The sequence below is a fragment of the Saccoglossus kowalevskii genome, chromosome 7 (assembly GCF_978046115.1).
Source record: "Saccoglossus kowalevskii chromosome 7, keSacKowa6.1, whole genome shotgun sequence".
Classification (NCBI taxonomy): Eukaryota; Metazoa; Hemichordata; class Enteropneusta; family Harrimaniidae; genus Saccoglossus; species Saccoglossus kowalevskii.
The window spans coordinates 3,721,737-3,744,292 of NC_140647.1; the positions used below are offsets into that span (position 1 = coordinate 3,721,737).

The 22,556-nt window shown below is 37.7% G+C and overlaps 2 protein-coding genes across 2 annotated transcripts; both read right to left on the reverse strand.

Moving 5' to 3' along the window:
* Positions 1–742: 742 nt before the first annotated feature.
* LOC100371559 (uncharacterized) lies at positions 743–2,882 on the reverse strand. The gene has a single exon (XM_002733150.4). It carries the CDS (start codon positions 2,530–2,532, stop codon positions 1,705–1,707), a length of 828 nt encoding a protein of 275 aa, XP_002733196.1. The 5' UTR covers positions 2,533–2,882; the 3' UTR covers positions 743–1,704.
* A 17,462-nt stretch (positions 2,883–20,344) lies between these two features.
* On the reverse strand, positions 20,345–22,017 carry LOC102805963 (uncharacterized). The gene has a single exon (XM_006814493.3). The coding sequence runs from the start codon at positions 21,824–21,826 to the stop codon at positions 21,026–21,028; it is 801 nt and encodes a 266-aa protein (XP_006814556.1). The 5' UTR covers positions 21,827–22,017; the 3' UTR covers positions 20,345–21,025.
* Positions 22,018–22,556: the final 539 nt, after the last annotated feature.

A 22,556-nucleotide genomic window follows, 5' to 3' on the forward strand; every position in this document is an offset into this window, starting at 1 on the left:
AAACTGACATTAAAAACAAAAGATGAGAAAGAAAAATAATGTTGATCTTAGAGTTCATTGTTGCCTCTGACCTCGGCACAGAGAGCTGTTGCCAACGACAATATTGATGAACGCGTCGTCGATGTTATCAACATGTAACAGCCGTGGTATTAGATACACTGAAAATAAGGAAAAGTCGCCGAAATATATCGTTCACTAAACTTGATATCAATAGTTGTAATATTCCAAATCTAAAATAAAACAAAATACTAAAACTGATATTTTTAAATACTGTTTTGAGCCTGAAAATATTGTGACATTTTTATTATGTAAATAAGCTATCCCTAAACAACACTTGAATAAAATGTCGAACAATAACAAGGTTTCCGACAATGGCAATTGATATTACGAACCTTGGCAATGGTACAGTATTCAGCATGATCGTTTTACACCATGGAGGTTGTAGATTTTATTTCCAGAGCCGACTCATGCAACAGTATAAATACAAGTACATCTCCCCTCCTTTCCAAACATTATATTTGAAAGACAAGAATGCGCCTAAACTTCAGTCAGTCAGAAGAGACAGCAGTGAATTCAATATCAGGAAATGTTGCCTGGTACTCACAAAAACAAAATATTAAAAGAATAATATTTTCAACTTCTCAACCAAAGTGACGATCTTGCTTTTGGTGTGCGTTTTCAAACATAGTCATTGTGCACACAAAACGTATCATCGTATGAATGAGTGAGTCGAAGACGCGAGTCTGCAATAAGTGGACATTGTCCATTATATTTCAATAACCAAATATTAATAATAAGGTGTACTATTTAAAATAAAAGCTGGTTCACCAATTATATAGATAATATAAGTATAGTGGTACATTAATGCACTGTGGGAGTGTCAGAGCAGAGTATTCTCACTATAAGATCCGTATAGTGATTGCTTTTATTCATAGTATGCTTGAGATAAAAAATATGTTATTGGAATAATTTACATATCAGAAAATAGTCATAAATAGCGAAACGTTTAAATAAATAAATAAATAAAATATAGATCAGTAGATAAAATAAATAAATAAATTAATAAATAAATAAGACACATTTGTTAAGCCCTTTCAATAAAAAAACGGGAAAAAATACATATGAACTTGAAGAAACTCGATTTTTTTACTATTGTAGAAAAACTTGTGAGAACCCCGTTGATTCTGTACTGGCTGACACCAATCGTGGAGGTAGTTATAGACGATTGAAAACACGAAGAGTTTAAACTCTTACCAATGTGAACTTATTATATCTATGCACCGTATACGATGTTATGATGATTGTAATGATGCATGCTTGACTTGTAGCAGTCAGTCGGCATTCCAAAAATAACGGGATCTGTAGCTCTCGGCAACAGTCAAGTTACCAACGCCACACCTGTTTTCACATCGTGTGCTAGGAACCAGACGTTTTCTTAAGAGACATTCTCAAGATCAGAGTTCGTAAACGAAATAATAAATACAGAATGAAGAAGACATGAAAACAAAAAGCAATGATGATATGAAATATTTAGAATATAAATGGCTTAATGACTGGTGCGCATATTGTGGCACTGGCCGGGGACTTACCGGCATGGCCAGTTGAGTTGGCACGAAATGTGTCCAAGCAAAGGATTAAACGTCATACAATACGCAGGTATTGGTGAAAAGCGCGTAATAAAAACAACGATATTTAGAAAAAATGTTAATCTGCAAGAAACTCGCTACATGGCAGAGATTGGCCAATAGACATGACCATTCCCGTGGACGCATGGTGAGAAGATGGTCCCAGTACCAATTTCTTCAGCTGGTTAAAATTTGTCTTGATCTGCATCAGTTTAACGTCTTTTTCATCTTTCCCGCTGACGATGTCCCCCATAAATGCGATATAAACTATGGCCAGTCTCAAGGTTTCAATACGTGAGAGTCGCTTTTCGTAGGCGAAAGTCGGCACCCTTTTCCTCAACTCGTCAAACGCTTCGTTCAGGTTGAACATACGTTTCCTTTCACGTATGTTCGCCGCTCGTCTCTGTGCAACGGTAGCCACCCTCCTCCGTTTGGGTTTGGAAAGTTGGGTTTGTGGTTGATTATGGTGCTGAAAATGGTGATATTGCTGAGGTGCGATATCCATGAACGCTGGTCTTGTCGACATAAATGTGGAAGTTGAGGGAATCATGTTTACATCAATAGGCATTCCCTGCATCGTTACATTCATAGATGTGTTGGATGGATGATTCGGAGCTGGCCATGTCGACAAAAGACCGGTGTCCATTGTATTTGCTCGACTGTAAGACTGGTAACATTCAGTCGTCGGAACATAACTGTACTGTACATCACTTACTATCTGTTGTTCGGTTGCATTATAGTTCATATTATTGGCATAATCTGGCACGACCGTGGAACTGAAATTAGTCAACGTTGTTAGTGGCTCACTCACCGACGACACCGGCGATGCACTATTATCATTGGTGTAAGGACTCTCGCATGATGTAGGATTATCTTCAAGTTGGTTACTGGCTGAAGGAGAATCCATGATGTTCTAATGTGGCTTTACTGAATGGAAAGCTAACGTGCTAACAATTAGTTAAACAAACTTGGTACGCAACATTGGCGGAGAAGGATGACTCAGTGTTACGGTCAGTTGGCGTTTCTACCTTATACGGTGGTGACTCGTGGGCGAAGAACTTGCCGATGTGACGTGGCACGCGACTTTATAGGAACATCTCAGTAAGCCGAGTTTTCTGTCAGACCCAGTCCATTCATCAACTTATCGCTTTTGGTTAAAAGTAATGAGTGATCGAAAAGTAACAATAAATTCAAGCCCCACGTCAGTTTATTGTTATACAATGCGTAGCTATTTGGCGAACACTGCACAAGAACAACAAATAGCGCAACGTCCAAATGCTGACAACCGCATATGAGTGGGAGTGAGGGTTTGCTGATTGGCTACATTTTGTTTTGAACTGTCACTTTTGACACGTAATGAAAGGCATACAATTTATGTTGATGTCGAAAAGAGCACTGTCACAGCTTGGTAAATTTTGTATGCTATATTTCTAATAGATTATGTAAGGACCAACAAAGCCATATTATAGTTCTCGGCAAAAACACATATGAAATATGAATAATAGATAATGTAGATGAAGCTCGCAGTAATGGCAAAGTGTAAAATTAAAAGTATGTGGCACCATCCACCAAATTTCCGTATACCATTGCACCCAATAGTCTGTACAGCGTGCGGGAATATATTATTTATTATTGTTAATCTTTTATTTCCCAATATGTACTCATTGGGTCGAAATACCTCATCATTTCGATGATTGTGTTTACGTAAATACTCATTATTATGACTCGTGTTTGTGTCAATACGAAAGAACGGCGAGATGTCACTGTGGGAGGTTATGCAGCTGCAATGTAACCACCGTAGTCGTTGTCACAAAATATCGTACGATCGTTTGTATGGTGATTGAAATACTACTTTCGACTGCATTTCTTGTTCGGAAAAAGAGGCCCTGGGTGACGACAACACTGCGTCATCTTATGGCCAGATAATGTTTTTTTACCAGCTTTGAAATTGCTTTTTCGGAACGCTTTTTTTTCGTCGAACGAACGAGATCGCCATCTGATAAATTCTTTCATGGAAATAGAAAACCTTGGGTATGCAGGGTCTTATCTGCAAGCATGTATCGATGGTCCACTTCATTCGTTAATCATCATTATCTTTAAACGCATGCGCAGTGTGTGACAATACCACCTAGGGTATGAACCGGAACTTTGCTGTGGGTAAACACATTTAAAAATCGATATCTTCTTAGTTGTCTTAATTTGACTGCTCTGTTCTTTCCAGCGTGTGTTCTATTCAGTGACACGTGTTAGTCACGGTATCTGATCTGTGGCGTACAATGAACGACTATAGCCGGTTATCTTCTACGTTCAATCGTGCCTTTCCTAATCATCCATTTATACAGGCATAATATCATCCACGTGATCTCAGGAAACCAGTGTTTAGTGTTGATTACCATCTTTGGGCTATTTTACAGTTAAAATAGGGCAATTATGATCTTTATCGCAACTTTAAAAGTTAAATTGTTACGTATGTATTGATTTTTGTAACATCGCATAGCTAAACACTCTGGTTGATCACTTAGACGATAATTATATAAATTTATAAACATTTAATATTTTACTAATATAGCTTAGTTTGAACTTAATGCTAAGTTAAACAAGCTGCGTTGACGTCGTGACTATTTACACAAAACTTGAGTTATTAGACAAGACGAAACTCTGGGTATTAAGTCCTAAAACTGTGCACGTCGACTACCTTTGGAATTATAATATTTAACTCCATTTCAGTACCACTAGTAAATGGTTGATTGTTATGCAAATTAGTCTAATTAGTACGCACGTGAGAACGCAGCGGAAGACGTATTGTAGCCACTGACCGTATAGGTTTTATGATAGTGAACTGAAGCGCTACTAAGTATGTCATGTGACTGCAATGTGTATGATTGTGCGGTGGGGAGGATTATACACATAAAATAAATCTTTTTACACAAACTGACGTGTTTTTACTTGTTTTGGATTTTTATATTTCTAATGACGTATTATCAATATCGTTTTGGTGTTCCGCGGAGATTGTTAAATTTACGTTCGAAATGTATTATTTGTTTTACAACTATCGATACGAAATTACCTTGTATAGCCATGCACATCGACCTTGAGTTTTATACATGCACTACTTAAAAAAACATTACCTCAAACCCAGAACCAGTGGTGTATTTATATATACTATTATACATGTATATTCAAATGAATTCATTATCAACCATCGTCATGGAATAAATATAGAAATAAACACGTCTACTCAAGTTCCAATCAAGGCAAAGAGTACATCACTCACCTTCACGCATAAGCATTAAACATATAATACACGGAAATAACCTTTGTTGAGATAAAAATCACCACCGACCGACGAATTTTGATTCAAGTTGAAAGTGCGTACATATCTTTCTTATACTTACACATTTATATCTTAGCATTGAGACAAGTATGAACTACGCACGTGTAACTATGGTAACCCGTACAGACTAGACGACCTTTCACTTTTTCATGATTATTCAGTATTGCTTTATTTAGTTCGGGACAATATTGCCACGTGACTAAATTGACAGTGAAAATGTATACTTGAGTTTCTTGATCAGCACGCATCCAAAAGCGCTCCGCTTCCAACTCAACTCAATGTTGCCTACGTATGATCGACGCCTACGTTATCGTACCGCACCGTCATTGCCAATACGACGGAGTTTGCAACCACTTCAGATTAATTGTCCGCTCCCCGGCTCGCCGTGGTCTTGCACCTGCTTTGAACTTACGGCATTTATCATCCCTTTACCCCCGTTGACACCCGTACATCTTTTGAATGCAATGCAGAGCCGATTGTCATTGCTCATGTCGAAACCCAGTGACAATTGTGAAAGTTCAGCTCAGTACAAGGACGTTAAGGTTTGAATTGAAGACAGCGCGTCGCCACCCGACAATGCACGCATGCCGAGAGTTCCTGCTTGTTGGTTCGGTTATTAAAAGAATTGAGAAAATTGGGGATAATTTGTTCAAACCTACCGTGCGCGTTTATTTTGAACAAGAACAAGTGAAGCGAGCATAACTCGAACGGAGTTCATGAGAAAGTGTGTTGTATAGGCCAACGGTCATCAACTAAGCACGTTAAACTGAAAACACTCTTAAAGTTGTGTATAGAAGCGAAAGAAAAGAACAAAGTCTTGTCTTTCAAGTTGATTTTGATGGGGTCAAAATTAATGGGTAATGCTAATAATCAACTGTGAAATGATGGGAAAAATCCGCAAACAAAAATACATAACACATTGACTAGTAACGGGTCGGTCCCATGATGACGTCACACACCTTCATTTTAGTTTATTGCACACTGAATCGTGGGAAAATTGATCAGATGAGATTGAGGAATTGTGTTGTAATTTCGCGATGTTCTTATTACACTGTATTATCGCCATGACAACCAGCGGACGCACGCTGTCTCGAACAGTATTAATGATAATGATATGATGTTTGTACATCAACTAGCCAACATAACAAACTAATATTTAAACAAAAAACACGAAATATATTTGATCAATCACAGAATAAATTAAAGAAATACATCTAGGCCAATATGACGCTATTAGTTCCTTTCATGTTTGTAGATAAATATGTCAAAAGTGCTCAAGCTGAATCGAAAACAAACCAAAATCGAATTTTTAAAAGAATTTTACCATTTTTTTCCCTGAAGATGTACAACATCATCAGTTGCTTACATCTTGCTTAGTACATCATCAAACGAGTGTACACTTACAACAAATATTTATAATCAACGTTACCACATGCACATCACATGTGTATATATTATTGGCAAATAATTATCAATGTAGATCAGCCTCTGATTAGTTATTCCTTGATATATCTTTATGGCCAAGCTAAATTATATTATTGCCCAGGTGTATAGTTTGCCAAACACCTAACTCGAATCGCTAAAAGACAATTAAAAGAGCGACTATACTCGAAAATGGTCATTCCATGTTTTAGAGATACTGGAATAAGTTGTCGTCAAAAGATCACAAATCTCATAGATGTATTCTTCTACCTTTTTAATACTACAATTCGCCCTTCATAATGCATACTACGCACACTGATATGAGCATTGACTTATTCGCATTTTAGGGCATTGCCTTGAGTTAGTGGTGCGACAGAGTAATAGGTATACACACACAATCACGTAGAAGAAGAAAATTAACATGGAAATGGATTATGGCGATGTGCCACATAACAACGTTGTGGGTCCACAATAAGGATGAACATCTTCCTTGCTTCCATCGCGGGTGCGCTATATTTCGCTAATATTGTAGGTGAACCATGTTTTAGTTTTTAATTAAAATCCCCCTATATCACACCTCTGTGGATGGAAATTTATACAACGAGAATGGTATTTCGAAGGCGACTATTTAATAATGGACTCCAAAGTTATCCTAACAGAAAACTTAACTTTAGCACCGCGGCGTCGGGAGATCCGTGTTATTTCATTGGCCCTGTCGATTATTGACGACGTGACTGAATAGACGAGTGCTTGGTTGACCCGCAATCGTGAATCAAATGACAAGTCTACGCATCGTTTTGGTAAATCCTTTGTCCTCTTACGTATTAAATATTAATGGCTTTATAAAAACTACGACCAATGAACTAATACAAGGGGTTTGCTGTTTTTGATTATAATCTTATTTCAGCGGAGTTTTTTTTTGTTTGTTTGGTGTGCTATTTTAATGTACTTGAATATGGAGTTTCGGATTATTTGTTAATTGCGTGTTTTATGAGTTTAAGTATACTCAGACAAACTGGTAGGTTCCGGTGATTGGGTCAATATTTGAGATACACTTAGATAGACTTGATAACACTGTCAAAGTGGAATCTAGTCCGCATTTAAATCATATTTATGTTTTGTTCAGGCCAATGAAGGTTTAAACCACATCCGGTTTATTATGATTTGGGTACAAAATACTACTGTTAATGTTTTAAATTAGTTTAACCAAAAAGTTTAACCAAAATATAAACGATGTGATCAATGGTTATTGTGATGTTATAATGAAAGTCAAACGTTTAATGGTTTGCCTGTAAGTGCATGGACGGATTACAGGAGAGGTAGTCTCAGTTATGCGATTCTACTGGTTAATTAAAATTGTAAACAAGCCTACATTTGCAAAATTTGGAAACGGAAAATATAATTATGTCGATAGCAGTAATACGGTTTGTTATTAGTAAAAGTGTTTGTGCTTTTTTTTCGTAACTTCATTAGAGTATGCGTAGTGAACCAGTTCTAGACTGTTTCAGTAATAAAAATGATATCTTAGCAAACAATCAACTTAATGTTTTAAATGGGTCGGTGTACTTTTCTTACACAAAAGGGGGACGCAAGTAATGTTGCTGGTGCGCTATCAAGCGATAGTAGTGTGGTGAGTGCGACTATGATGAATACATCATAAAATAAATTTAAAAATATATGCCACTTTAACAGCATGGAGAAGAGCGTGCTCTTAATATTGCAAATATCAATTAGGCCTAAGCTATTGACATAGCTGGCATTGCTGGCTTCTTTGGGAGCAGGTTACTATTTTAGTTTACTGGGTTATTTGCCATTTTGTATCTCAAATATACGCCGGGTGCACTAAAATTAGGTTTTCTCTGTAAATTTGTTGTTTCTCAGTTCTAATTTTACTTTACCCTCAGTTCTAATTTTACTTTGCCCTTCGTGTGTCCGCAAAAAATGAGTGACATTTGTTTTCTACGTCTATAATATTAACAATATATATATTTACATTTTCTACTCTACATTTGCATTTAGTTTACTGCATAGTGTCAAACTTATTATATAATGTTCTAAAACATGTTAAATAAAAAAAATGGGTTTTAATCTAGAAGAGTAAGCGTTATGGTTGTGATTCTGACACAGAAGTATGATATTATTATTCCATCTAACCGACCTGGGTCTCTGTAAGAACGTGTAAATTTATTATGTGTATTTAATTAGTCAAATGAGCGTTGTCGAACAGTTTATAGACTTCAATCGGTTAAAATTGTGGTCGGACGTGATAAGCTGATCTGACATGTACTACCTATTGTGGTGCTTGTTAACACACTTGTATATCGTAGTGTATTTTCCATATGTTGGTGTCAAAGTTTTCGTTGAGTTTTCAACCATTTTTTCTCTGGGATGAAATGAGCAAGCTAGTCTACTGTCAGAAAATAGACAGTATCTGGTAGATCTCTGTATGCTAAATCATCACGAACAATTTATTAAGACAACAATTGGTAATATTGAATAACTCACTGCAGTTAAACTCGTCTAATCCTTTTTATTTAAATTGTTTATTTTTTTAGATTCGATTCTAACTAAAGTTTGATAACTTTGCATTTAAGGGTAAAGTATAGCAACACAAATGTGACAAATACTTTACATTGCTAATTGTGTCGGATTGGTAGGACTAATTGGTAATAGTGACAATGAATATTTAGTAAAAACGCGAAGTCAATCGACTTTCTGTTTGTGTTCGCACACGGTGATGTTCTTAGAGGTCATGACTGACCAATTATTATTACTGGAATGTATGTGTTCGGTATAATGGCAACGCGCCTAAAGAGAAGAAAATAGTTGTTTCATCTAGTTGACAAAATATTGAATACGAGTTAAGTAAATTTATTGGTCCCGTGAGTTGATTTACAAGGGAATTGTGTTAGCGGCCGAATACAGTTACCAACATGTGTGAAAAACAGCCACGTGCCACGTCGTTCATTTTTAGCGTCATGGTGGTAAACGAAGGTACTTATAGCAGGGAAATGGGCTAAAACAATTATGTTTTGACGCTGTTTAATTAGACGAACGCGTGACTTGGTGTAGCTGGTATCACCATCCCTTGCTGGGATCTCACCGCTCGAGCATTTATGGCTCCAGTGCAAATCAATGAAACGCAGTTGGTCTGCTGAGAGTTCAACGTCTCAATAGCGGTTTGGAATGGGACAATAAAAGAGGTATATCATTAAAGTGGACTTAACCACGAGAGGGATGAACGTGAGAACAACACTGAACAGGTGATGTATAGAATGAAGGTTGTGTGTCATGTACCTCGGTCTATGGGCAGTCATAAAATGTCATTTATTCATCGGAAAATAAAGTACACTTGCCCCATGGTCATGTGAGGAGCACGCAGTAATAACACACAACATGGAAAAACACTTTTTGTGCATCTAAGGGTCTACTTGATTACTAAACAACACCTGTTGCGCATCAAAACAAAGTGTGACATTTGAATTCTAGAAATCGTCATTCTCGTTTAATTCTCGCCTGCATTTCAGTGAATATGCGTTTTACTTACTTAAGGTGTTGGACCCCGTCATAAGTAAACTAAAAGGTCGACACAGGTACAAAATAAACCGTATACGTGTTCATGATTCTGATTTTTGCTATGTGTGTTATGTTTGTTCGATGAGATACGTCAACCAGCGGACTTGGCACGGTATTCAAATCTAAAACATAGACATGTTTGTCCGCACCTTTCTTCGTGCAATTGCAACTATTTCAAAAACGAATAATGAATAATTTGGACCGTTGCACATCTATAATTAAGATGAAACAACAATGGAAATTGGTACGACATTTCAGATCACAATGACGGGGCAGTGGGTCACGGAGAGGTGGTAAAAAACCCACGCCCACATCACAAACAACTCAATCTCAGACTATGCTTGTGACCAGAATGCCGGGGTCGATCGTGCTGTTGACCACTTAATGGGAATATTTGGTTAAATCTTGACAGGACATAACCCGTTTAACATGATTTACATTCACTTCATAGGAATAAGTGATCCTGAACTTGATATATATAAACGATTTACGTTTTCGTTATTATTGTTGTGTTCAACAATCTTTCCCGTAACATTGGTACGACTATGGGGGTCATGTAACATGCTAACAATAAACATACCACGAAAAAAAATAGCGAAAACTACGAAGCGATGTGAGGGAAGCAATGTCACCTTGATCTTCAAGTGTTACTTTCATTTTATTCATTATCATTATACATACATACATACATGATCGGACGGGATGGCATATTTCTCCGAGTCCGAAGTGGTCAATTTAAACATCGCTCTGTGCAGGTCGTTAGTTGTACTTGAATTTCGGTATTCCACTTTTTTTTTATTATTATTTGACGATTCCCCCGAGGAATAGAACAAAAAAACTCGTAAGGACGCTCTGTGACCTTATCCGTATATTGTAGAAATACTCTCACGGTTCGGACGGGTACCAAACACGGGCAGTTAAAAAAAACACCACTTCTTTTTTGCAGGTGACACCAACGAGGACAACTCCACTGGGAACATGTGTGCGTTCACTCCCAACCCATACGGAAGATCAGTCGCGACTTGTTCGGCGACGGCACGTGCTTAGAGCGTACCGTTCGGGGAACTTGGGACATGCTAGCCCGCTACCAGTGGATGAAGGCTGAATTCGGTCCCCTCTGAAAACACATTGATAGTTATATTAATTACAACATTTTGTTATCGCATATAAAATTTACACGAAACGGAGCCGCATCAATTTTACATAAACTTTATTGCGTACCTTCATGTAAACTTGAATCTAGATAGATATAATTGTCCTCAACGGTTAAAACCAGCTTTACAACCGTTTGAATAGAAGCCTGAACTTGAGTGATAAATCACGACCGTTATGCCCAGGCAAGGCTATCCCGTCTCTCTCAGTCTCTTTCTCTCGTAAAAACAACCACAAATCATAAATACTGCCGCTTTAAAATACTTGATCTTCCCACGAGTTTGAAAGGAGTTCTTGAACCTTAAAGAAAAAAAACAATAACACATCTGAGTAGGAAAATGATAGCTTGCTCCAGGCATAGCTCGTGCCTTAACAGTGAATGTGGTTGTTATTATAACGAGCCTCGTAATATACCTGCCTCCGCTCCCCTAAATCCCATCACAACGTTTATACGCTTTATTTCATATACGTAAATCCGTGGAGTACTCTCGGTACGTTTCGGGTTTACTCGGAAGCCAGTGTACATAACTATATGCTCGGCAAATAAAATGTTGTGGTGGTTTTTACGTGACATAGGAGAGGAAGCAATTTACTATTGTTTATAATTATATCAGAAATCATCACGTGTTTACTCACGCCCTCTAAACAAGCTAAGGTTTACAAGATTAAGTAAGAAATGAACACGAATTGGGTAATTCAATCAATGCACCGCTGTTTCAGTGTGTCTGGCGCCGCGGGGCGCCTCTCGTGGTAGCTAGAACCCCGAGTATAAAGGCTTTGACACTTTCAAAAGACTTTGTATTTGGTAATTCTTTTTTCCTTTTTTGGATAATAGAAGAAGGGTACAATGGAACCCGGGGTTCGTTTTAACACATGCAATTGTAAAGGCAGAGAATCCCTCGTGTGTATCTAGAAAAGCTATCGCGGTCAAGCTGTACAACCAACGTTATTTTTGGTGAAGGTGGTATGCTACGCCTTGCGATTAAAAAGTGACGTATTACAAGTTATTCACTTATGATTCCAAGTCTTACAATTGGTGCATTATTTCAATAACAGATCACTGCCTAAGTCTTGTTATGTGGTCGCGGTCGCCAATTACCTCGAAAGAGATTTGTTAGTAAATAGACTGTCAAGTTTGTGCGTAGCATTCTGAATTTCTTACGACGGCGACTGTTATGTTCCATTCAAGTTTATAATCCGCATGCATACAGTGGTGGGTGTCTAGTTCCTATTACATTGAAACAAACTTCAGTAGGAAGACGAAAAACAACATGAGCAACTCTGGATAATACAAATTAGATGTCAAAAATAAATTGGCAATGGAAATATTTTCGGGTATCATATATATACCATATATACAAATGTACCACCATGGGCACACAATCGAAATTAATGAAATTACTCGTCAAACCGCATATTCATCGTATTTCCCATGTTACATCAGTTAGTGTTTGCATCCACAACGAAAACGTCCAAATGTGAAAAAGAAAACGTCCAAAATGTCATAGTTTCATGAACATATTTTAATTTAAGTGATCTTTAAAAACAAAATCAGTCTCTATATTTTCCAAACGGAAGAATGTTAAAACTAATGTATACTTTTCGGCGCCTGTTTGCAGATGTCCGTGATACGGCACATAAAATTGATGTTAAATGTTATGTAAGATAGTTGTCAGCCACAGATGTAGTTTCGCTCAAGTTACGCATTGGTTTGAAACACGATAATGGTATCTGGTCCAAAGTAGCCCACGATGACAGATTACTTGTTTCAGATGGGCTGCTTATTGCGCAATACTAAAGTGAAACAATTATGATCGTGCCGCCGAATCAAGTTGCAGTTTGATCGGCGTTCGTTTTTTTCAACAATTGCTCGCTTTCTGTCACCAATAATTGTGACAACTTCAGCTTTCAATGCAATAACAGTGTGACGATGCTATCGTAAAGGAAGGGTAAAAAACCCGTCAACCAAAAATACCTGTTGCTTTCTCATATCGTAAAAACAGGTTGAGAGGTCCAATGACTGATCACACTGGCGACCCCTTCGCGCGTGAGTTTCGAGTCTCTTATGAGATGCCAGTGTACAACAGAGCCTCCACACGCTAACAGACTGAGATGGTGTAGCCGCGCGGTGTGCTACACACCTGCCACACTAGTGAAACCAGGAAACCGTGAAGCACTGAATTTTTGTCTTCGAAGATCGTCTTTGTTGTAGCGCCTCGCTAAGTGGACTGTGCTGCACGTGTGGAGTGATCCCCGTTAAAAAGAAAGTAGTAAGCGGTATTAAGATATATGTACTTTCAAAGAGGGGAATGGTGGATGTGAACTGTGAAATAGGAGGTGACACATACTATTAGGACCAAATATACAATATTAATCTCACGTTTAAAGTGGTCACATCGGTACTTGCATTTAGGCGGGTTCGTCCGTCCAGTATGGTTGGAAACTGAAGTGCCAATAGAGCAACCGTATGTACATAGGTGGCCCAGTCACGATTATTATGCTCATGACGCAATAAATTATTGCAGGATGGGATATGTGATAATGTGGTAAACAATTCCTTTGAGCAGCTGGAAAACCAATGTGGTTATACCCGTCTACGTGTAATACATTTACAAAGACACACTGTGTTCGATTCTTCTGTAAAAGTACAACAGTTGATGGGGCAGTTGATTAGATGCAATATCATATACTAGAAATAACCATCGTTCCACGTTTTGTAGGATTAGCTAAAAGTATACGACGCACTCGCCGCGACGTTGTTGTTTGGAGTAGGGACGTTGTGTATTCACGACACCTTCTCTCATCTACACCCATATCTAAATGCTTTTGATTCGCGTCACGATACTCATTGTTTAGCACGCATGCGCGTAGTGCGCATTGAGAAATATATATGCAACAATCACTTTAAAATAAACGCTATTTTCGGTTACGAAAACATTTCGAGATTTATTTAAAATCTACATTACGCGTTTTTTTCTTTTTTGAACGAAGACTTTCCGAATCATGTGCGTCATTAGTGAGTCATCATACAAAGACTTTGTAAACTATCGCTTTTTTTATAAAATTGTCAAGTTCAAATTCTATGATTGTTTGGACGCATTTTATAGTAGTTGGTGGGAAAACTTATTGCAATCACTACAATTCCGTGAAAAGTAGTTATTCGGTCATGTCTATTGATGCTGATTGCCATGAATGGAAAAGAAATTTTTTTGTACTAGCGATTTGTTTATTATATATAAATATAACATCATCCCAAGAACGACCATCGAATCTTACTTGCCGCACTGCATCTCAACATAACAAATCGATGAAGAGTTTTAATCTGTTATTTTTTCCATTTCTTCTCATGAAGTTGCCGTGTAATTGTCACTTTTGTTCACCGGTTTCGTGCATGAATAAACACGTTGTTTCTTTGCCATATGCTGGTACGCCAGTCGATCCACGTCTGTTTGGGTAAGGGACATGGCTAACTTTCCGCTGTTTGCATGGCGCGGGCATCTGGGAATACACTCGGGTACGATAGTTTGTACGTTTGATATCGACACTCGCAGATTTAATAAAGTTCTCTTTATGAATTTCCCATTTGTTGTCTCGCAAAACAAAAAGCTCAAATGAATGGGCATTAAAAATGGGTCGCCGGTCATATGTGGTCTGGTCCCGGGCACGTTGACGGCGCGCGTGGATATATTGACGGGTTCTTCGCCAACAAATGTGTCTTGCGCTTTCGCTTGGCTGGGCATATTGTGTTTGTTTATTGAAAATGTCACTAGCAATACGTCTCTATTTCGATAAAGCGCACCGGTTGACAACTTTCTGACCTGAAAATTGGCGTGGACGAGGTGCTAGGATACAGGAATCGAGTAGGTGAACTATTTCATCGACCTGTCGCTGCTTCAAGTTGGAAGCTACTGGGAGCAGTTATGATTTCATACGAATCTCGCTAATATGATGTCGCGTGCTGTGTGTGTGTGTGTGTGTGTGTGGTCTTAGTCATTCTTAGTTTATTATTATTATTATTATTATTATTATTATTATTATTATTATTATTATTATTATTATTATTATTATTATTATTATTATTATTATTCAGCAAAATCTTATCTGATTAAATGTCATTAACATCCCCACACACAAGCCAGTGTAATGTTCTGCTACTCAACGCTAATTGCAAACAAATTGCTAACATCATTTTAAGTAATGTGCGGCTAACAATGTCGGTTTTGCTCATTGTAATCGTAATTATGACTATCACTGCCAACACGCCATCAGCCGAATAATACGCCCATGTTTATCAATGTCGCCGATGAGCCAACGATGTTAAAACCAGTTTTGCTATTGACCTTAGTCGATATTTACCTCATTATGATAAGTCCTTCCAATTTAAACGTGAGTTTCTGCAATTTGCTGTTAAATTTGGACGATCTTTAAAGAAGATCTACTCCGTTATCCACAGTATTTGAAGGGTTTCGTGACATTGTATGTACATTTTCTCATTGCTGTTGCTTGTACTTTAATTGTTTCAGTGGAGATACCATGTTAACGTGCTAGCCCAGCTGCACGAGTGTGTAATAGGCATCACTGTCACCCGCTCCTCCAAGTAATCTCGGTAACAGACTAATTCGCCCAACATTTACTGGGTTTATGAGGAAACACTTAATGAGTGCATAGTTTCTATATTTATCGGTCGGTTAGTATATAATCCTAGTGTATGTTGTTTATCACATATTCCGCAATTCGCAATCTTTTCAAGTATCTGTCCCCTATTCACGTATAATAATCAAGTGTCCAGTGAAAACATGTGTGGAGGCAAGATATCGATGCTTCTTAAATGACCCTGAATTAAAACTACGAGGGTACAACACGAAGGAAAGAAGCTTTCATCAGTCTCGAGCGCCTACCCATGGCAATAAATGGTAGTTAAATTTGCTCGATAATATCTTTATACGCTACGTGACTATACATGAATTAGACTACTGTGAAGTCGCTCGAAGGTCAACTCTCTTCCGGACAGCTTTCGTGTCCCAAAGTTTTCGTTCAAACCACTTATACTTGTATTCATCGTCGCAAAGATCAAAAGACGGATTGGAACAACATTAGGACGTTTATCAGAAATGGAGCAATCGCCGACGTTAAAATACTAGCAGGTGACAGGACACCACACAATATATACAGCCAGTCCAATTATTGATAAACGAGGATACAAAACTATAACGTTATGTTACCTTCCTTGGTTTTAGACATTACATATTTGAATTTGGTGTGATGTACAGTCTTTCTCGTATATCCCTCAGGTCCACGCCCGATTACTACCTTAACACTTCCTAAAATACCACCTTAAAATTATTGACAATTACATGTTACTGTACATGTAATGTGGAGCTAGTTGATTAAATCCTATGCGCGTGGTCGTCGGTCGGGGCTACTTCGCGAGGTGTGATACAGAAGCCGATTATTTCTTTGATGCGGTCTAAACCAACGTCGCTTGTGTTTGTCTGTTTTCTTTATTTGTATTTATTTTCCCTCATAAACAAAATACGGGAATTTTCACAATGGGACAATGGACATTGTTTTATTGTAAAAAGTAACCCCAGATTTAGCGGAAAGCGTAGATCATGGGATTACGGTTAAGACAATAGTGCACACTGCTTTGAAACTGTAGACTTATTTGGTCCGTCAAAACCGATGTCGCGTGTGTTTGTTTGTTTTACTTGTAGAACAAATGTAGAAAATGAGCGCAACAGGTCGTAATGGTATTAGACATTGTTTTAAAGTAAACATAACCACAGATTTAGAGGAAAGCGTGGTTCGTGGAATTATGGTTAAAACAATGAACACTACACTATAGACTCACATCTTAAGATATCTTAAGAGTAATGTAAACAAAACACGATGAACAACGATAATTTAAGATTTAATTAATTTCGTTATTTTCCATTTGGATAGATTATAATTATACATGAATTTGTCTTCGTCAAGCAATAATATTTTTGTGTGATTTAATTTAACATATATATATATATATATATATATATATATATATATATATATATATATATATATATATATATTTACTGAATATTATTTATTAAAAATATAACAAAACAAAATTTAAAAAATACCTTATACGAGAATACAGGTAAAAACAACACAAGTTGACGATCAAAAGCACTTCCAAAGACACAGAAGTTGTCGATTTGACGGATTCGTTAATTTGAAACCGTTGACAGATAATGGCAAGAAATAATTCATATTTTGACTCCTATTTGAAAGATTGGCAGACTTTCTGAAAGCGGCACTTTCTACGTTTATCGTTGCTCGAATATGTCAGAGACGTTCTAATGTCAGTACGACGCTTTAGCGTACTTGTTCATCAAATTATTTGTGGTTTGATATTTTTACCAACATTCTTGTTTATTGAGTATGCAAATATTGCAATGCCAGCTTCACCGTCATGTTCAACTCTATCGTGAACTATATACCGTATTAAGACAGAACCCATGACACGTACCCAAGTGTCAATTTTATTTTAAGTGTCTGTTCTTTAAATATATCCATCCTTCACCGGTGTGTCTGTAAAATACCAATCACTATTTGTACATGGTGTAATTTAGAGTTCAAGTCTTGTCCTCAGTACAATACGTGCCAGCATTTTCAAAGCATTTTAATATTTTTCGTATAGTTTGAAAGATTCCATAATATACTTTTTTATTAGCAGTAATTCAGACTCACTGTATTCTATTTTTACAACAATGTTATATTATTTACGTTGCTTGCACTGCTTCAGCTGTTACGCGTGATCGATATATGTAAATTGAACCAGTTCGCACTCCTGAACTCCGATTCAATGCTACCTTGTTCACAATGTGGGTAACATATTGAAGGGATAGAAAGCGGGACGTTTCCGTATCCACAACATGTGTTGCGTACTAAGTGCCCGATAATATTTAATTTTAGTAAATTGTACTTAACACACAATGCATGCCAAATGAAATCATATTGCTAGTTCAAATTCAACGTAACACTGCGACAAATGTTACGTCCAATAAAATGTTTCACAAAACAATAAGTGGACAAATATCGGCATAGAACTGTTCTTAATTTAACATTTTTTTTCCACTCTGACGTTTCGTTGCTGATATGTTTAATCCCATAACAGAGTACGTGAAAACATAGTATTGTGAATGAGTATACCAGGCTGTTTACCTATGTCGTCACTTCGTAAAAGCTTCCAATGCCAGCTACAGTCAGCATACTTTAAGAAAACGAGCTAAACAATTACCGTATATAATTTCGTTCGCAGTATTCAGAAGGGTGAGAACACCTCCAACGTATATAACCTATCACCGTTTTGTATTCGTTAGTTGATTTGTTCTCATATGGATACGTTGGTCTTTTTACCACTATTCACTGACGCAACGAGCAATATTATGTTATTAATTTTTAATAATCAATCGACATTTTCCATATAACACTGGGTACATATACTTATGTGGCAGTATTTATCATTTGTGACGTCACAATTAATTATCATGTTGCTGCTCGTGAGAAAAGTTGCCATCATGGTAACATATGTTGAGTATTACCCAATATATGCGGGTTATCCCAGAAATTATCTTTTAACTATTAAACATTATATTTATTAAAAATATGTATTTATTTATTTATTTTTTCACGAAGGTACTCCAAAGAAACAGTTCCCTATGCTACGTAACAGTTAATCGGAGGAAACCTTTCCGTTATAAGAAAGCTGAGCAGAGACGTATTGATACCAAGCAATCAATTATTAGCTTTAGACTTGTTGGACACTTTATGAAATATCAATGTTAGCAAATAAAAATTACAATTGTGGCAGAAGTATGTGTTTTGAGGACGTCGTGGACGTAAAACAACTCGTATTTTATGTACGCTACTCTGTCTCGAGGATTGCAATTCTTAGTTTTAAGTCCGACCAAATCTAAGCAAACGACGAGAAACTACGGGACCCATATTCAAAGCCACCACGCTTTTCATCATCATTGTCAAGCTCGTAAGTTAATTATCGAAGAGTTTAAAGCTATGTCATTTATGAGTTGAACTTGAATCAATTGTGGAAGGATACAATCACTCTACTTCAGTGCAGATCACGCCACATTGAAATGAGAACTCGGTCTTTTGTGTGTGTATGTACATGTACATGTAATAACTGTGATTTAGAGGCTTCTCTTGGACTGTCTGCGAGCTTCTAATGTTAGAATACACTGTTTTTTGTGTATTCATGACTTTACTCGAAAGAATGGACCGCCCCGTAAATAAAACATCGTCGTAGTCGTACTGATTTCCCATTGTGAACTGGAGAGGCCAATTTAATTACGAACACCACAAATCGCATTTATTGTTTTTCTTTAGGCTTCTTTTTTAATCCGATTCTTTTTCGTTAAATGTGGCTTTTTCTAATCCTCTACAGCATGATGCATTTCTTAACTTTAAAAAAATCGAAGTATTTGTTTGTATTGCCTGAATTTCACAGGTCTCCTATCCCTTCAGAATCGCGGGTTTACCCGATGTTCAGAATGTAGGTGGACGTGTGGCACGGTACAGGGCTAGCATACTGTCATAGTCAGTTAGATTCGACAGTACATCGAATCTACTATGAATGGAAACTTTTAATAAGGTTATTATTTATTACCTTTAATTTTATTTAATATTCGTTAATGTTATCCTTATTTCAGACAATGTTTCAGTGTGTCTCATATACGTATTTCGTAGTAGATAGATAGATTTGGACAAAGTAACTATAAATTGCTTCCTCTTGTCTCGGCGTTACACTGTAGTGCGATACTACATGTAGTACTAAGTACAAGAGTAACGCCCGATGATGTTTCTCCCAAACAATGTTGTAGTATAAACTCTCTGGTCAGTTGATCTTTCTATCGGGCGGTCGTTGACATTTAACGACGTGTCTGCTAATATCACACAAATAAGCGTTTAACTAGCGAGACACGGACATATATTGGACAAGTTCATGGAGAGTACTATCAGCCGAATATGTCACAAATGATCAGACAGTGCAAACGTTACGGTCGTCTATAATTGCTCATGTTATTCTAGTCTCAGTTTTTGTGGGATCCATATTATAAAATATGATAAAATATGCCTAGGGTGAGGGAGTGGGAACATGGGGTGGGGATATATATCAAATATGGTCTTGGGATTCTGCAAGGTAGGACAAACAAATCAAACAAAGATGCGATGTATCTATGGTGAAACTTAAGTTAATTTTAATAAATATTATATTATCAATAAAACAGTAAATACATAAAAATCTGTGAACATAAAACAGACATTATCAAAATAAATGTCGGCTATTTCAGTATAAAACATTTTCAGTCGTCAATAAAAGCAGTCATATAGACTGATGATTCCAGAGTCGTTAGCCCGTAAAACGAGACCGAGTATAGCTATGCGTTCTAATAATTAATTAAGACTGAACAAAACGGTGATTAGTACCCTTACTTCAGTCTTAATTAAAAGATGTCCCTCATTGTGTGCAAGCTCGGCCACGGAGGGCGGGCTTTTTTGTTAATGATTTTAATGCCATGGACAAATGAATGTTACATATTGATGGAAATCATAGCGACAGTGTGTTTGGCAAAAAAATAAAAATAAATTAGTCCGAATTGTACACAAAATGCCGACTCAAGGAATGCCAGCAATATTTCAGATGTATCGGTCATACAATGTAATGAACACAATGTAAATGATTGTTGTCTACCCAATGTGTTAATGGTAGTATTGTAAGATTTCTAAGCTAACTGTCACTATCAGCGGCCGGGTATTTAAAAATTGCATGTTTCTACAATGTTGGTAACAGTGACCATGATCGGTGGATATTGAAGATTGCACTTTTAGATTGAATAAAACAAAATATAGTAACTTATTACGACGTGAAATACTGGCTGAAATTGAAGTCCACAGCACTGGGGGTGCTATTAAATTGTTCGGTAGAACTGGATTCACTATCGTCCACGCCGAGACTTGTCAATTGATTGAAGCTGCTTCTTAACTTTCTGAGCTGTACTTCGTCCACTTCCTTACCGTTGACGACGTCGCCGAGAAATGATATGTACATGATTGCCAACTTGAGTGTTTCGATGCGGGAAAGCCTCTTCTCGTATGCGAAAGTTGGGACTGTCTTTCTCAGTTCGTCGAACGCTTCGTTTATGTTGAACATTCTTTTTCTTTCGCGCACGTTCGCTGCTTTTCTCTGCGTTGGGTTGATTACTCGTTTTCTCTTGGGCTTCGTTGACTTGGGACGGTGGATGTAGATTGGAGAGCGGTTCTCGACACCCGATGGCGGAGGAGAGTCAGTAAATTGTGTCGGTGTTGGTGAAGGGATGATAAAGTTCGTGTCAACAGGCGCACTGATATTGTGAAGTTCAGTAGGAAAGTTTGTTATCTGGTTCATATCGTACGATGCCACAGACGAACCTTGCTCCATACTGCTGGAGCAGCTGTCGCTACTAGAAGCGTAAAAGGGTTCTGTCTGGTAGTTGGCGAAATCTGTGAAGCCTGTAGCCCAACTATCGTACTCACCGGGAACGGCAACGTTGGTAAAGTTGTTCAGCATCTTCGGAGGTGACATGACTGCCTCTGATGACGATGAACTGCAGGAGTCCTCGGCATAACTCTCGTAGAATGGCTTCTCATCGAGTTCGATCAGTCCAGCAGGAAACGCCATGGTCGTTGCAAAAACTTTACAGACGTACAGATTGACTTATAGGATGATCAAAGTATGGCAAAGACCGTGCACCCGTACAATGGCGTCTTGAGCAGTGAAGCGTCGACTGGCTCGTGGGCGATCTACTCCCTGCACTCTACATTCGTCCTTATATAGACCCTCCGAAGCACGAGTTCTGTGTGTTCGATGAATTCAACACGTTATCGCCATTGATTAAAGTAACGCGTGATTGAAAGCTAACAAGTGAGCACATAATAGATGTGAACATCACGTCAGATCATTGTTCCAACAATAGGAGTCTATTTTCTAAACATTGTCAGAGAACAACAAGTGGACTGAATTAAATATGCAGGCACGTTCCTCGGGCAGTGTGTGGGAGGAGCCAAACTGTGCGGCTCGCTGATTGGTGCAACCCTTTCTCATTACAAGCATGCGTCACAGTGATTCGCTGGCATTAGCGTAACAAAGGCCATTGGTGGCATTTGCGCACACGACTCCAACGGTCCCTTGTTTTGGAAGCAATTAATCAAATAGTATTTAATTTCTCATCAGAATATCGAGTCTCTTGTCTGTAAAGTAAACGATCAGCTGCTGCCATGTTTTCAACCGTGATTCTAACGTAATTTGAGCTGCGTCTTATGGTGCGAATTGGAGTCACTTCCCAGAAAGCCAAAAACGAAACTCGGTATACCGAATTGATAAACTTGACAGGGGCGTCTCTTCGGTTTGG

Bases quoted from the DNA above. Each gene is read 5' to 3' on its own strand.
- LOC100371559 (XM_002733150.4), bottom strand. From the start codon at position 2,532: ATGGATTCTCCTTCAGCCAGTAACCAACTTGAAGATAATCCTACATCA.
- LOC102805963 (XM_006814493.3), bottom strand. From the start codon at position 21,826: ATGGCGTTTCCTGCTGGACTGATCGAACTCGATGAGAAGCCATTCTAC.